The following is a 14,047-nucleotide window of genomic DNA, read 5'->3' on the forward strand; positions in this document are numbered from 1 at the left end:
GCTCCGTGTGTAGGATATTAGCCAAGGAAGTCTCAGCAGGAAGGTAAACAATAATAATTGCCATGGTTATTTAACTCAGTTGTAGCCCTTTCAGCATCTGAGGGTTACTGCCAATGCCCAATTCAAATGTTGCTTAAGACAAGAGAAATAACTATGTAAAATGAAAATGTCATCATGTCAATGTTGGTCATGGACTTGGTCATCGTTCAAACAGAGTTGCTAACCTAAGCCCGCCCGTCCTTCACACAGAGAGCACTATGCTGACCAAAAGCATCTCTGTGTCACAAAGACACAAACCTGAGGTCACTTCCTGCTGCGCCAGGAAGTCCAAATCAGACAGGAAGGGAGATTCTGGAGTTGCAGGAGAAATGGAACGGAAACAAAGTATGGACAGAGAGAGAGAGAAAAAGAGAGAGAACATTTATGCAGTGCGAGTGTGAAAGGGATTACAGGATGGGCAGATGATATATGGTTCTGTTATTAAGAAGACTCCATTAAGACCTGGAATGCATCTGTGTCACCTTAGCTTTTAACCACTTTAACCATTATTTTAAACTTTAGCCATTGAAAAATAGCAGATATACAAGCTCATAGGGCGGCAGAGAGTGCCGTGCTACAAGCTTGTAGATCTGCTATTTTTGAAATTTTGGGAACATTTGTGCAAATCTTTGCTTCTGGGGGGTCCCTAGAACAAAATATTTTGAGATATTTAGTCCTTGACATTAAAAAGTTTGAGAACCACCGACAGAGAAACAGTTTTTCAGAAAACTGTTAAGATTTAGAAAACATTTGTAGAATGGGGTCCTCAGGTCTTAACGGGTTAAGAAGGATGACTCCAGGAGATTTGTCATGCACAGCAACATGCCAAGAAATAGGAAACTGGGACACCCCATCAGGTGGAAAGCAATCAGGTCAGGCAAGTGACATCCATTCCATAATGGGATATAACTGGCCTCTCAGACATGTAAGATTAACATGATGAAAGGAAAAGTAGCTGGACCTTTGTTGTCAATTACAACATATAGGATTTGGAGTGATCCACCAGGAGAATTTAGGATGGAAGAATCTGTCATCTCTTCTCAAAACGACATATATATTGTATTCCCATTACACTCGTCTAACTGTCACTGATACATGTCTGGCATTCATTGTATAAACCTTTATATAGGTCTTATTATCTTGATGACAAAACATAGCAATGTGACTAAAATGCATACTTGTGTACCTGGGTGAGGCTTAAGGTCAGAATTGTGTCAAAAGGTTGCTTCAAACTGGTGCTCCATGAACAGAGTCCATTAGTTCAATTATAATCCTGTTTATTTTTGCTTGACTCACAATTTTCAATCACAACTATTAGACAGCAGGCAACCACGACTGGACAAAACATCTAAAAGTACAAATATTATTTTGCCCAAACGTGTTTCACAATGTGTCACAAAACAATGTGCCGTTATTGAGACAACAGTGCATGTGTATGTGTGTGTATACCCTGTGGAGTGTCATCAGTAAAGAACTGTGCTGCCTCCAGAGCAGATTCCGCTTCTTCGGGACATAATGCTGAAAGATAAAGGCAAGCTCTGTTAATCCATACATTCATAGACAAACACATGGCCAGCAGTTAAAGCAGCCTGGAGTCACAGCATACCCATGACTCGTCTATAAATCACCAAAAATGGCCTCTATGTCCAGTTTGTATCTATCGATACAAGTCATTTGGCCAAATAGAGATTCAAATTACCCCAATGTACATACGGTATGTAAACTAAATGTGTTCCTTTTTTGCTTCACCAGGAATTTGCTGGTGCACATCGTTTGTGCCATTTTCGTTCATGGTTGGAGGTCTATTTCATGATACAATTTAGGCATTTAGCAGACGCTCTTAATCCAGATCGACTTGCATTAAGCAAGAACAAAAAAGCATGGCAATAATATCACATACATAAAAAGTAGTTTTCATGAAACATGCGTAAGCTAAGAACGTAACAGTGGAATCTCTATGTGATGAATGAAACTACCGGTATACATATAAACTTTACATATATACTATACTATATATATACTATAAAGTGCTATGACTACATACAATGCAATTCTAGTGCCGTTTACATCACATGCTATAAGTCTGTATAAAATGCTATCTAAGTCTACAAAAAGTGCTATCTAAGGGGCTAGGGTAAGTGCTACGGGCCATGATGGAGTCTGAAAAGGTGGGGTTTCAGACTACGGTGGAAGATGCCAGCATCAGAGCTTTGTATTCTGTGCGGGCAGCGACTGGGAGCCAGTGGAGGGAGCGGAGAAGGGGGGAGACATGTGAGAATTTTGGCTGGTTGAAGACCAAGTGAGCTGCGGCATTTTGGATCAGTTGGAGAGGCTTAAGTGCACTTGCCGGTAGGCCAGTAAGGAGGGAGTTACAATAGTCAAGTTTTGACAAGACTGTTGTCTGGATTAGGAGCTGGGCTGACTCCTGGGTGAGGAACGGTCTAATTCGTCGTATGTTATAGTGTGTGAACCTACAGGATCGAGTGACAGCTGTGATGTGTGTTTTGAACGAGAGCTGACTGTCCAGGACAACACCAAGGTTCCTGGCTGTTGGGACAGACGTTACCAGGGCGTTGTCTACGGAAATAGTTAGCTCCCGCATAGGGCAGGACTTAGCTGGGATGATGTCATGCACATACAGTAGCAGCATGTGCCCAGCTGTGCCTGGTCTACTTTTGAGGGGACAGTAGATAGAGATAAACAGTCTTATGTTGCTATTTTATAAGCAAATGTATTTTCTTAACGAATACTTACAGAGAAACACTTTAGTGTCTATATTATTTTGACAGATGCTTGGTTTATACAGCACTACATTGGATTCTTGACATAATTTAGTTGACCGCTTACCCTGATGCTGTAAAACTAGCGTTCATGCTGCTTTGGTCGTTCTGGATAAACGTGTCTGCTAAATGGCCAAATTGTAATTGCACAAGCAGTGGTTACATTCTGCACAAGCAGTGGTTACATTCTGCACAAGCAGTGGTTACATTCTGCACAGAAAGCAGTGGTTACATTCTGCACAAGCAGTGGTTACATTCTGCACAAGCAGTGGTTACATTCTGCACAGAATGTACTAGATTTTTTTTTCTTCAAGACTCCAGTTTTACACACACTGTACATTCACACACTAAAACAGCTTACTCATTTCCTATGCGTTTGCTGATATTTCCTGGGCTGTTGCTGTGTTCATTCTAACAACCCAGCCAGAGATAAGGCAACTGACAGAGATGAAATAAAGTGTATGTGGACAGACCAGAGTAAAATACTACTGTATTGAAGGTGTGGTCAGGACACTAACTTAAGCCAACTATCTATCTATTAAATTATTACTGTGTTACCTCCCAAAATGGTCAACCATTTGGGTGATGCCTGGGTGACTGACAACAGAAGTTTAATTAAAACACACACACACACACACACACACACACACACACACACACACACACACACACACACACACACACACACACACACAAGAGCCTACCTGGTGGTAAGTGAAGCTTGTACAACAGTTTTAGTTTCTCCGTCATGTCCCCATGGTACATCCCACCTGCAGGGGGGACAATGGAGAACTGAAATTCATCATAACATCAAAATGTACTCAAAATCTACTTTTGTTGACTTTTGGGATGAGTATTGTAGTATTAATTTATTTCCCTTCCTTTTCAACTACTGCTAAGACGCCTTTGACAAATGCCCCCAACTCTGTCAGCACCACATTAATGTTGCAGATTACTGGCCAATAGTGGACGAAGAGCAGATATAATTCAGGCAGCTTCCAGTTCGAAATGCATGTAATCCAACTGACAACCAAACCCTGCAAATAGAGAGTATACACATGCATCACTTTAACACCGGGACACGCCGGTGAGCAGCAGGAGCATTGGATATCGCTCCATGGCCCTGCGTGCCACCCGTTTCTAAATTGCACATAATGCAGGAGGCAGCAGGAAGTTATGTTAGTGAAAAGGAGGCACGCTTCCAAACTCTGTGACACTAATCACCTGCACGGACTTTCTTGACAGAAAGTAGCGTATATGGTGGATTATTATGAAACAAAAACATTGCAGACACACTGGATAATTTAAGTTTCCCATACAGCTGCAATGTTGGTGAGGTTAATGTTGTTTAATACAATCAAATAGGACTTTTCTGTTTGGATGTATGGACTGTCAAGGCCAGAAAGTAGTTTTTTGCCACTGAGTAAGTGTTCCTGGGTATGATGAAGTCACATCCATGGCCTCTATAACAATGTGTTCTTTTTCAACTAGCCTGGTAAAGTTAATGACAATCATTCAGCAAACAGTCCTTTATGTACTTTATTCATTTTGATTCACAGTTTAGGGCTGAGCCATCTCCAGAGCTCAATGATCGTAATAGGTAACAAAAAGTAAGTAGTCATGATTTACAAAATGTAATAACTTATAGATTACTGGTTTACAGATCCATGCTGAACAAATGAATCAGTTGGCTTAATTTATACTTTGTCACTCATACTAATTAATTATGACCGTAAGTGTTAACTCATGATTCTTAAGCCTATCCTAGAGCATCACTCTTCAACTCACTCAGCCCAGTGACAAACTCCTTGAAGTTGATGAGCCCATCTTTGTTCTTGTCCAACAGGCGGAAGAGACGCGCAGCCAAGGTGACGGTGTGAACACCACACTCCCAGGGGCCCAGGGCCCCAAAGAGCTGGGAGAACTGGCCCAGGTCAATGCGGTACTGTTCCAGGTATGGCAGGCTGGGGTCGTGGCGCTCTGCGGCCGTGGAACTCGACCCCCAGTAGCAGCTTCTGATGTGTTTGGCCTGCAGGAACAGGAGAAAAGGCACATTAATGATAGTCTCACAAACCTTAGCCTAAGTCTTGGCATTACAAAATATTCTCACATTTACAGACCATATACTCAAAATGCATGTCGTCATTATTGGCTTATTTCTCAAAATAAGAGTGTCCAGTACCCTTTGTACTTCTCCTAAAATACCCCTTAATTGCCAGAGATTAAACTTGGCTCCTCTAACAAAGGTGTCAGTGTAAATATGCTGGTCTTCCTCCAAAACAAGGATAAAGAGGACATACCGGTAGTTATCACAATCATCCTAGAACAAAACAGTCCCTTTCTATTAAATGTTCAAACTGAATTTTCTCATTTATTTTAAAACGGATGTGTCAATTACCCGGGTAGCATTATGAAAGTTTAATTAATGCCAGTGCTGATATTTATAGTCATTGATGCAATGGAAACAAGCTTCCCTTACAAACCGACAGCAGGCACAAGTTAAAACTAAACTTCTTTCCCCCCACCTTAAAGAGACAGTAGAGATCCTCCAGTTCCTCGATACTGAAGGCAGACTCGGTCATGATGGCTCGAACCTGTGGAGAAACAGTTATAAATCCCTGAAACCTCTTAGTGCACAATAAATCCCTGAAACATCTTAGTGCACAATAAATCCCTGAAACATCTTAGTGCACAATAAATCCCTGAAACATCTTGGTGCACAACTGATCATGTATAATTCATTTATTTCTTCCATGATGAATTGTCATAGAAATTCAAAGTACTGAAAGGTTTTGTTTAATTTTCTTTTGCTCCCTCAACCCCTCCTTTCCTAAGAAAATACCCGAGATTAACTGAGTCTGACTGAGGCAAAACCACAATAAGATAATTTATTACACAGCTTGGTTGAATACCTGATTCCGATTGGTCAATCGCTGAATTCAGCGGTGTGTAATTTATTGATAATGCCCGCTCCGCTCTATAACAGACCACCGTCTAATCAAAGCCTCAGATGGCCAGCTTGACACTTTCATTACCGTAAGCAAACAAGACGAGGTATTTCCTATACCTCGTTTTGTTGTTACTTTTGGGTCAATGTATTAATTTATTATTAAAGAAGCCATGTAATAAGTGGGATAATGTATGATGACGTGGCGGTAGTGGTTTAAAAATAATGGCCTTCAGGATGATTAAACACCTCGGTCATACATTATCCCGTGCTTATTTAATTAATAATAATTGTGGCTAACATGCTTCATGCGACAATTTCAACTAGAAAGATGCAATTAGCAATTGCAAGTGTGGTTGCCTCTTGTAATTCTCAGCTCAATAAACAGATGAATTCCTAGGTCTTCGTATCAGACTAGAGCAGTACAGCAACAAATGATCGTCATCAGAATCTTGTGCCAAGAGCAAATTGCTGACGTAGGAACCCACCACACTCCTCTTAGCGGTGTCCTCCAATGACTGGATCACTTTTAACCTCTGTGTGAACCTCATTTTCTCAATGACGTCAGACCGCAGGCTGCCAAACTTCTTCTCCGTGAAAGACAGAGATAGAGGACAACATTAACAAAGTAAAACAGGAAACTGTAGGGATTCTCTTATAAAAAGGTAAATTATATGATTTGATGCTGTGACAGTAATGTGAAGGGATGATCGTTAATGAGGTTATGACGTGGCATTAAACCAAATACGAAGTCTGACCTCATAGGAGGACTTGATGAGCTCAAAGATGTCAATCTCAGGAGGCGGTTCATCGCCACTGGTCAGCAAGGCGTGCAGGTGGGGGATGGGCGGGGAAACCGTTTGCTTATTTACAACATTATCCAGATAGCTGAGAGGCAGACAGACACTCGATTAGCATGTTATTAAACAGTCACTTGCCCCACAGTTCTGTAATGCATGTCCATCCCTAACAATGGCAAATGGCAGATGGGACTTCACAGTTTAACAGGCAGCATTACAAAAGGGAGTGTTTTCTGCTCTCCAGGGAAGGTGAATTTACTTTTACGGCTTCACCCAGCAGATGGCTGCTAAAAAGGCTCAGATGAGTGCACAGGGAGGGCGCAGTAAGGGGTTAAATTCCCTGCTCCGGTCCATTCTGATACTTGGACTGGATGAGCAGAGGGTCGAACCAGTGACCTCTGATTCGCAGACTATCCACTTGGTTATTTGGTCCACTTGATCAAATCCACTACTTATTGTATGTCTTTAAATGTCTCAATGAATTGAATACTGTGCACAATGGACACTGTATAATCGTACCACTGTACTATTTGCAAACTATTAAAAAGTGGAACCAAATGGATCTCCAATGATGCTCATGACTTGACAAAAATCAAAGCCTTGTTGTTCTTTTGCCTATATTAAAATAAAAGTTTCCAATGATCCAGTGCCTTCTTTGTTCAGATGATGATGGGACCCCATGTGACGTTTTACCAATATCTAAGTTCCTCCACACATACCGTCCTAGGATGGTCATGGCCTCTCCCTCATCGTTGCACCCCAGCAGGGTTTCCATGTTGTCATGAAGCACGGCTAACGCCACCTAGAGATACAGGTGGGACACTTGATTGATCAGAACAATTCTAGTCCATGTTGTCATGAAGCACGGCTAACGCCACCTAGAGATACAGGTGGGACACTTGATTAACCCAGCAGGGTGTCCATGTTGTCATGAAGCACGGCTAACGCCACCTAGAGATACAGGTGGGACACTAGATTGATCAGAACAATTCTACCAAATAATTTCCCTTACAATTACATCTCCAGATAGGGCATGTAAAGACCAAGTTATGAACACATTCCACAGACTGGAGCCGGCACTCCAAAGATGGTATGTTAACTGTGTCTTTATTCACGGTCACGAGAAATGTCTGCTGCCTGTAAATATTTATGGCTCTATAGGAATGTTTACTGTGCAAAAGCTGAATCAACAGTTGATTTATTTTTAGCAGGCTTCAGGCAATTTCCTCCTGTCTATTCCATTTAGTTGAAACTTTGAAACCCAATTTATGTGTGCACTTGGAGCTGAGGGGCTACAATCATGATTTATGACATTATATACTGAGAGAAGTAGAAGCTGAACTGCTGGACCCTCTTCCTGGTAGTGGATTGCAATATTCATCTTTTTATGGCATTGCTCTTAAAGAGGGTACTAGGGTAGTATTCTGTATGTCAGTAGTTTTCAACCAGTGGTCCGGGGACCTCCAGTGGTCCTTGAAGCGGTTCCAGGTGGCCCCCAGCTAAATGATGGAAAGTTGGTAACCAAATGGACCCTTATAGATCTTTAACTCGTGATGGACCCTACGTGTCCACTTTGTTTCATTTTACGCTCTCAAGAGTTAAATTATTGTTAAACATCTGCATAAATTAATTTACAAGAAGTCTACACAATAAGAAAATGTAGAAGAATTGTTATTTTGATCAACGACAACAACATACATACATTCTACCCAGTGCGATACCCACTACCATACGACCAAATATGGAGGCACAGGGATCCCTGATATCGGTTTGATTATGTAGAATAGATGGTTGGCCTAATCTAATGCATAGTAAACTGGGGCTTATTCATTGAAAAGAAAAGGTTTGATAATCACTGCTTCAACGACACAGTAAACTTGAGCTTCACTGTTCAGAGCATGGTATGCCTCATACCATTTAGCATTATGTTATGCTATTTTTGAAAAATCGTGGCCCGAATGTTTGAATATATTCTTTCAGAGCGAACGTTTTTAACTCAAATCCTTGCTTCTGGGGGGGGGGGTCCCTGGAACAACATATTTTCAGGTGGCCAATTACATATAATTCTGGGGGTCCTTAACACCTTGGAGGCCCAGGGCGGAGTTCTCCGTCTAAGTTCAAGGTCATGGTCAAGTGCCCAACACGGAGATTGATAAATAGGACGTAGATTAATGATAACAAAACCGTTCGCATCGCTCTAGAGCCTTGGAGCGCTTGTTGCCCGATCCGATGACGTGTCAAAAAGTCTCCCCTGCCTGTTTAGCTGACGAAAACGAAAATCTTAAAACGATCATAACTCCCGACTCTAAATCATCCCGTCTAATTCTGAAAAAAGATCCTGTCCGCGGTCCAGTCGCTAGTCGCGATAGATTTATTATTACCTCCCGTTGTTGTCGATCGACTCTAGAGTGGTGTGGCTATTGTAAGCTGCTACACAGACATGCACACCAGCTTCCGGTGCACCGGTAAAAGTGGTCCGTGCACTATAAATGCTGGGCACATGGATGAAATGGATTAAATAGTTCCGGGCCTCCAAGGTGTTAACATGAAAAAGGTTGAGCACCACTGATATAGGAACATAGGAATTGTCAGGATTTAGAAGGCATTTGTAGAATCGTCGCCAGGTCTAAATGGGTTAAACCGCTGACCTGGAAGATGACCTTAATGCCCTCGTAGAAGAAGCAGTCGACCAGCAGCACAGCACTGTCGAACGGCATGACGGACAGGAACAGGGTGAGGAACCAGGACAGGGAGATGGTGGAGATGACGCCCAGGTCCTGCATGTGCTCGTACAGCAAGGGGAGACACTCCCTGGTCAGCTCCTCAAAGACACCCTGGTCCACCAGTGCACCTACACACACACACACACACACACACACACACACGAGAGAGAAAACATTCATGCTGACTGTTATCACTGTCGGGCGCAAAACTGCATAAAAATAAAGAAAATGTGTTCCAATGGACCCACTATAGTGTTTATAGTCACAAGCTCTTGTTAATGGTTTTCATTGGTCAAATATTTATAAAACTCATACAGATATTTATTTAACCTGGCACCCCAAATCTTTGTCCGGCCATTATAGGTTAACATTTTCTAAAATAGTGCTGATCTACAAGCTCACAATGTGGATGTGGTGCTGTTTCGTTAGGCTTGTAGATCAGCTATTTTTGCTCCTTTTTCACAACACTGTCATACGTCAAAGTCTAAAACAGGGAATTAATTTATTAATTCATGAAAAACGTTTCAAAAACATGAAAAGGTTATATGGAGATACAATGTTTCTGCCCGACAATGACGATGGACAACACATGCCTAAAACCTTATCATAAAACCCCATAATAATCCAGTGAGCTGGAAGTTGGACAGAATTGATACAATAATAGATTATAAATTACACCTGGATTCAGCATTTTAAACAGCAAGAGCATAATAAACCTAACGTCCTGGATCAAACAGTAAATAACAGAAGACTCCAATTCCTAGAACCTGGACAGTAGACCTATAAGAAACCTAAAAGTAGTAGATACAACCTTATTTATGCCAAGCTTTGAGCTTCACAGGTACATTCGTGCACAGCCACAAACTGACCTACAACCCTGGTGTTGTAGTAGTCTGGCAGCATCCTTTCACAAAGAGCCACCAGCAGCCAAAAGGCCTCCTCTTCAGTGCAGTACAACAGCAGCACAGACGTCACAATGTTCATCGCCTGGACGGAAAGGAGACCCAGAGAGAGGAGGACACATTCATTAATTATTAATTATATGAATTATAGTATCCGTGTTTTCTTTGTAAATGTCAGCAAGAGGTTTCTTTGTAATAAAAACTGGATGTTTGTTCTTTTTTCGTTTCAGGGGGAGATGCATGAGGTTCATGCTGCGTTCAATGGGCAGATGCAAAGATACAGTCTACCATTGATAATTTGATATTCAATGGAAGCCAGTGACATGAAGATACAATTAAGATACAGTCGACATTTGTAGCTGCTGCAAAAGATACAAAGCTACAAAAAGATAAGCTGGTTTCAACTTCAGCTACAAAGATGCAAAGCTACAAATACGCTGTGTAGCTTTGTATCTTTTGCATCTGCCCGTGTGAACGCAGCATTAGTCTGGCATGGCCAGACGCAGGGCAGTGTGTACCTGGCAGTAGCCGATGCCCGGGTTGCGGTGGGCGTAGGCAGTGAGCACGCGGCGCAGGGCGGCGATGCCCATCTCGTTTTGGAAGGCGCGGTGCTCGGGCATGGAGCGATGCAGGTCCCTCTCGATCTCCTCGGTAGCCAGGGAGCAGCGGCCCATGGCCTGCTCCACCAGGTCGCCATAGTAACCCGGGTGGGTAGCCATCTCATTCTGAGCTCCTGTAGGGACGACGCATCAGGGAAACTGTGTCTGACTGTTGCCTTTGATCATCAATCACTTCTTTAAAAAACATTCTTAGTTTTCATAGAATCCATTCATTATTTTGTTTTCATTGTGTAACCGTTTTTTTTTCTTCTTAACTCAGATCTTGGCATTTTGCCTGTGTTACTGGGTCACATTATAATTGATTTCATTATTATACCAGTTTTAGTCCTGCACAAATATGGCTGAATTATTACAAAAGCCTGTAATAAATGCTCCGTTGTTTTCAAAATGAATTCATTCCAAGAATAGATTAGCTCCATGTTTCTTCTGAGAAGTACATGGCATTAAAAACTAAATCTAAAATATTGCACATGGTGCAGAACACATTTCTGTATTTATTTTTGTTTTACTCCTAATGAAGGCCATGGAGCCCCAAAACAAACATGTTGTAGTAAGCCTTTGGGGCGACTCACACCTTTCGATCTAGCATACAACATTGATGCATGCTAGATGTATGAGACTTGTTTACTGATGCAAGCTCGCAATTAATTTCCAATGGGAGTCACATGGTTTGACACAACATTTTTGTTGTATGACTTACAACAACAAAAATGTTGTGTCAAACCATGTGACTCCCATTGGAAATGCATTGTAAGCTTGCATCAGTCAATAAGTCTCATGCATCAGCTATACATCAATCTGTTGTGAAGGTGTGAGTCAGGCCAAAGGCTTTTAAAACATTGTGTGTGTGTGTGTGTGTGTGTGTGTGTGTGTGTGTGTGTGTGTGTGTGTGTGTGTCAAGTGCCTTGGAATCTTCTGGGGAAACAAAAGAAGAAGCTAGAATCCATCGGACCATCCAAAGAATATATATTTCTTGGATACTAGAAGCTAGCTCTGATGAATTCCAACCATCTTTTTTCCTACCATTTAGTTGTTCTATTATAGTATAAGTATAAGTATTTAAACTAATCAATGAGACCTTTCAAAAATGTACTTAAGTTAACGTTATACGTCTCTCTCTATTAACTACACTTCTCTTCTACAGGCTGTGTTGCCGTGACATTACACCATGCAGAGTTCATTGTTTTGTTTTCCTCTCCTCAGGTTCAGCCTCACATGACTCAGTCAGGGGCCGTCAGCTGACAAGCCAGGAGGAAGAGAGAAGTAAACAAAAGAAATATGACAGCGAAAGAGGCGAGGAGGAGTGCTGCAGTGTTTTAACTTTTAACCCATTAAGGCCTGAGGCAGATTCTACAAATGTCTGTTTTTTCTGAAAAACGTATGTTTCTATGTCAGTGGTTCTCAAACATTTTAATGTCAAGGACCCCCAAAATGATATGCATTTGGTTGCGGAGCCTCATCTCATAATTTGTTCCAGGGACCCTGTTGCGAAGGCTCTCAAATGGATCTCCATATATGGGGATAAAAAGGCCGTCACTTGGATCTCCATATATGAGGATGATTTGTGGCCCATATGTGGAGATAATGGAAATATCCAATGCTGACATCAGATTAATAGGGGAACCCCATATAGGGATATACACGTGTGCCATCGTCATATGCGATTGGATAGCATTGTCATTATGACACACATATAACTAAAAAGTATAAAAGGATTACAGTCAGAGACTTAAGGGGGCAGAATATCTTCTAATATCTTTGGCCTGAGTCAGTTGGATAGGACGGAATATCTGGCCAAGCAAATTATAGAGCTTTTCATTGGAGGTTTCCGCATCCCGGTTAAGTTCGTATCGAACACCACTGTCGTGGGTCCTAACTAAATAACCAGCACTGGTTCGAGCTATTTTACATGGTCCATTCGAGCCGGATTAGGGCGTACGGCAGTAACAGGATGTCGGAGGCCTTAGAGGATGGTGGTGGGACGGATTCCCCAGGAGCCAGGAGGTTACAACACCAGGTAGGTGGTATAGCTTGTGGAGCAGTTGCGCTTCAACAATCATCATTTGGGCCCAGGGCCTACGGGCTCTGGACGTTGTCAACGCATGCTAGCCAAGGTGTCTGGCCTTACAACCCATATACCTTGGATAGCTTTTATTACCTTTGGCATGCTAGCCAGGGTGTCTGGCCTTACAACCCATATACCTTGGATAGCTTTTATTACCTTTGGCATGCTAGCCAAGGTGTCTGGCCTTACAACCCATATACCTTGGATAGCTTTTATTACCTTTGGCATGCTAGCCAAGGTGTCTGGCCTTACAACCCATATACCTTGGATATCTTTAGAGATGCCGGGGACCCGAAGTGGTGGGACACACTTCGAGGTTCTGGACATCGGTTGGTTAGATGCCAGGGACCCGAAGTGGTGGGACACACTTCGAGGTTCTAGACATCGGTTGGTTAGATGCCAGTGACCCGAAGTGGTGGGACACACTTCGAGGTTCTGGACATCAGTTGGTTAGATGCCAGGAATCCGAAGTGGTGGGACACACTTCGCCTTCGGAGCAGGTGGGCTCCGGAGGTTCTGGACATCAGTTGGTTAGATGCCAGGGACCCGAAGTGGTGGGACACACTTCGCCTTCGGAGCAGGTGGGCTCCGGAGGTTCTGGACATCAGTTGGTTAGATGCCAGGGATCCGAAGTGGTGGGACACACTTCGCCTTCGGAGCAGGTGGGCTCCGGAGGTTCTGGGCATCAGTTGGTTGGATGCCAGGGACCCGACGTTGTGGGATTTCCATGTCCAGCAGAGATTGAAGGACCCGGCGTAGGACAGGAGAGTTCATCTTCAAAACGGCATGGGAATCGATTCTTGGGACAGCAGAGCAGGCTCGGACATCAAGACTACGATGGATATACCACCGATGGCGGAATCTACCGAGGATGAAGAGGAGCAGGAAGATGCAGCAGCCGACGAGGAACAGGAAGATACAGCAGCCGACGAGGAGCAGGAAGATACAGCAGCCGACGAGGAGCAGGAAGATACAGCAGCCGACGAGGAGCAGGAAGATACAGCAGCCGACGAGGGGCAGGAAGATACAGCAGCCGACGAGGAGCAGGAAGATACAGCAGCCGACGAGGAGCAGGAAGAAGCAGCAGCCGACGAGGAGCAGGAAGATACAGAAGCCGACGAGGAGCAGGAAGAAGCAGCAGCCGAGCAGGAAGATACAGCAGCCGACGAGG

The 14,047-nt window shown here is 43.0% G+C and overlaps 1 protein-coding gene across 2 annotated transcripts in view; it reads right to left on the reverse strand.

Annotated features, from left to right (window-relative positions):
- tbc1d9b (TBC1 domain family member 9b) overlaps positions 1-14,047 on the reverse strand; it is a 37,282-nt gene that overhangs the window by 7,698 nt on the left and 15,537 nt on the right. The window contains exons 10-20 of one of the 2 annotated variants that reach the window (XM_079502798.1): positions 10,710-10,924; positions 10,159-10,276; positions 9,215-9,417; positions 7,286-7,368; positions 6,525-6,654; positions 6,255-6,353; positions 5,345-5,413; positions 4,608-4,848; positions 3,524-3,589; positions 1,489-1,557; positions 298-351 (exon numbers count right to left, since the gene is read on the reverse strand). In XM_079502798.1, coding sequence (XP_079358924.1) covers positions 298-351; positions 1,489-1,557; positions 3,524-3,589; positions 4,608-4,848; positions 5,345-5,413; positions 6,255-6,353; positions 6,525-6,654; positions 7,286-7,368; positions 9,215-9,417; positions 10,159-10,276; positions 10,710-10,924 — 1,347 coding nt within the window. The remainder of the gene's footprint in view (positions 1-297; positions 352-1,488; positions 1,558-3,523; positions 3,590-4,607; positions 4,849-5,344; positions 5,414-6,254; positions 6,354-6,524; positions 6,655-7,285; positions 7,369-9,214; positions 9,418-10,158; positions 10,277-10,709; positions 10,925-14,047) is intronic. The other variant, XM_079502799.1, reaches the window with a different exon arrangement.

Source organism: Electrona antarctica (genome assembly GCF_951216825.1).
Source record: "Electrona antarctica genome assembly, chromosome: 1".
Taxonomy (NCBI): Eukaryota; Metazoa; Chordata; class Actinopteri; order Myctophiformes; family Myctophidae; genus Electrona; species Electrona antarctica.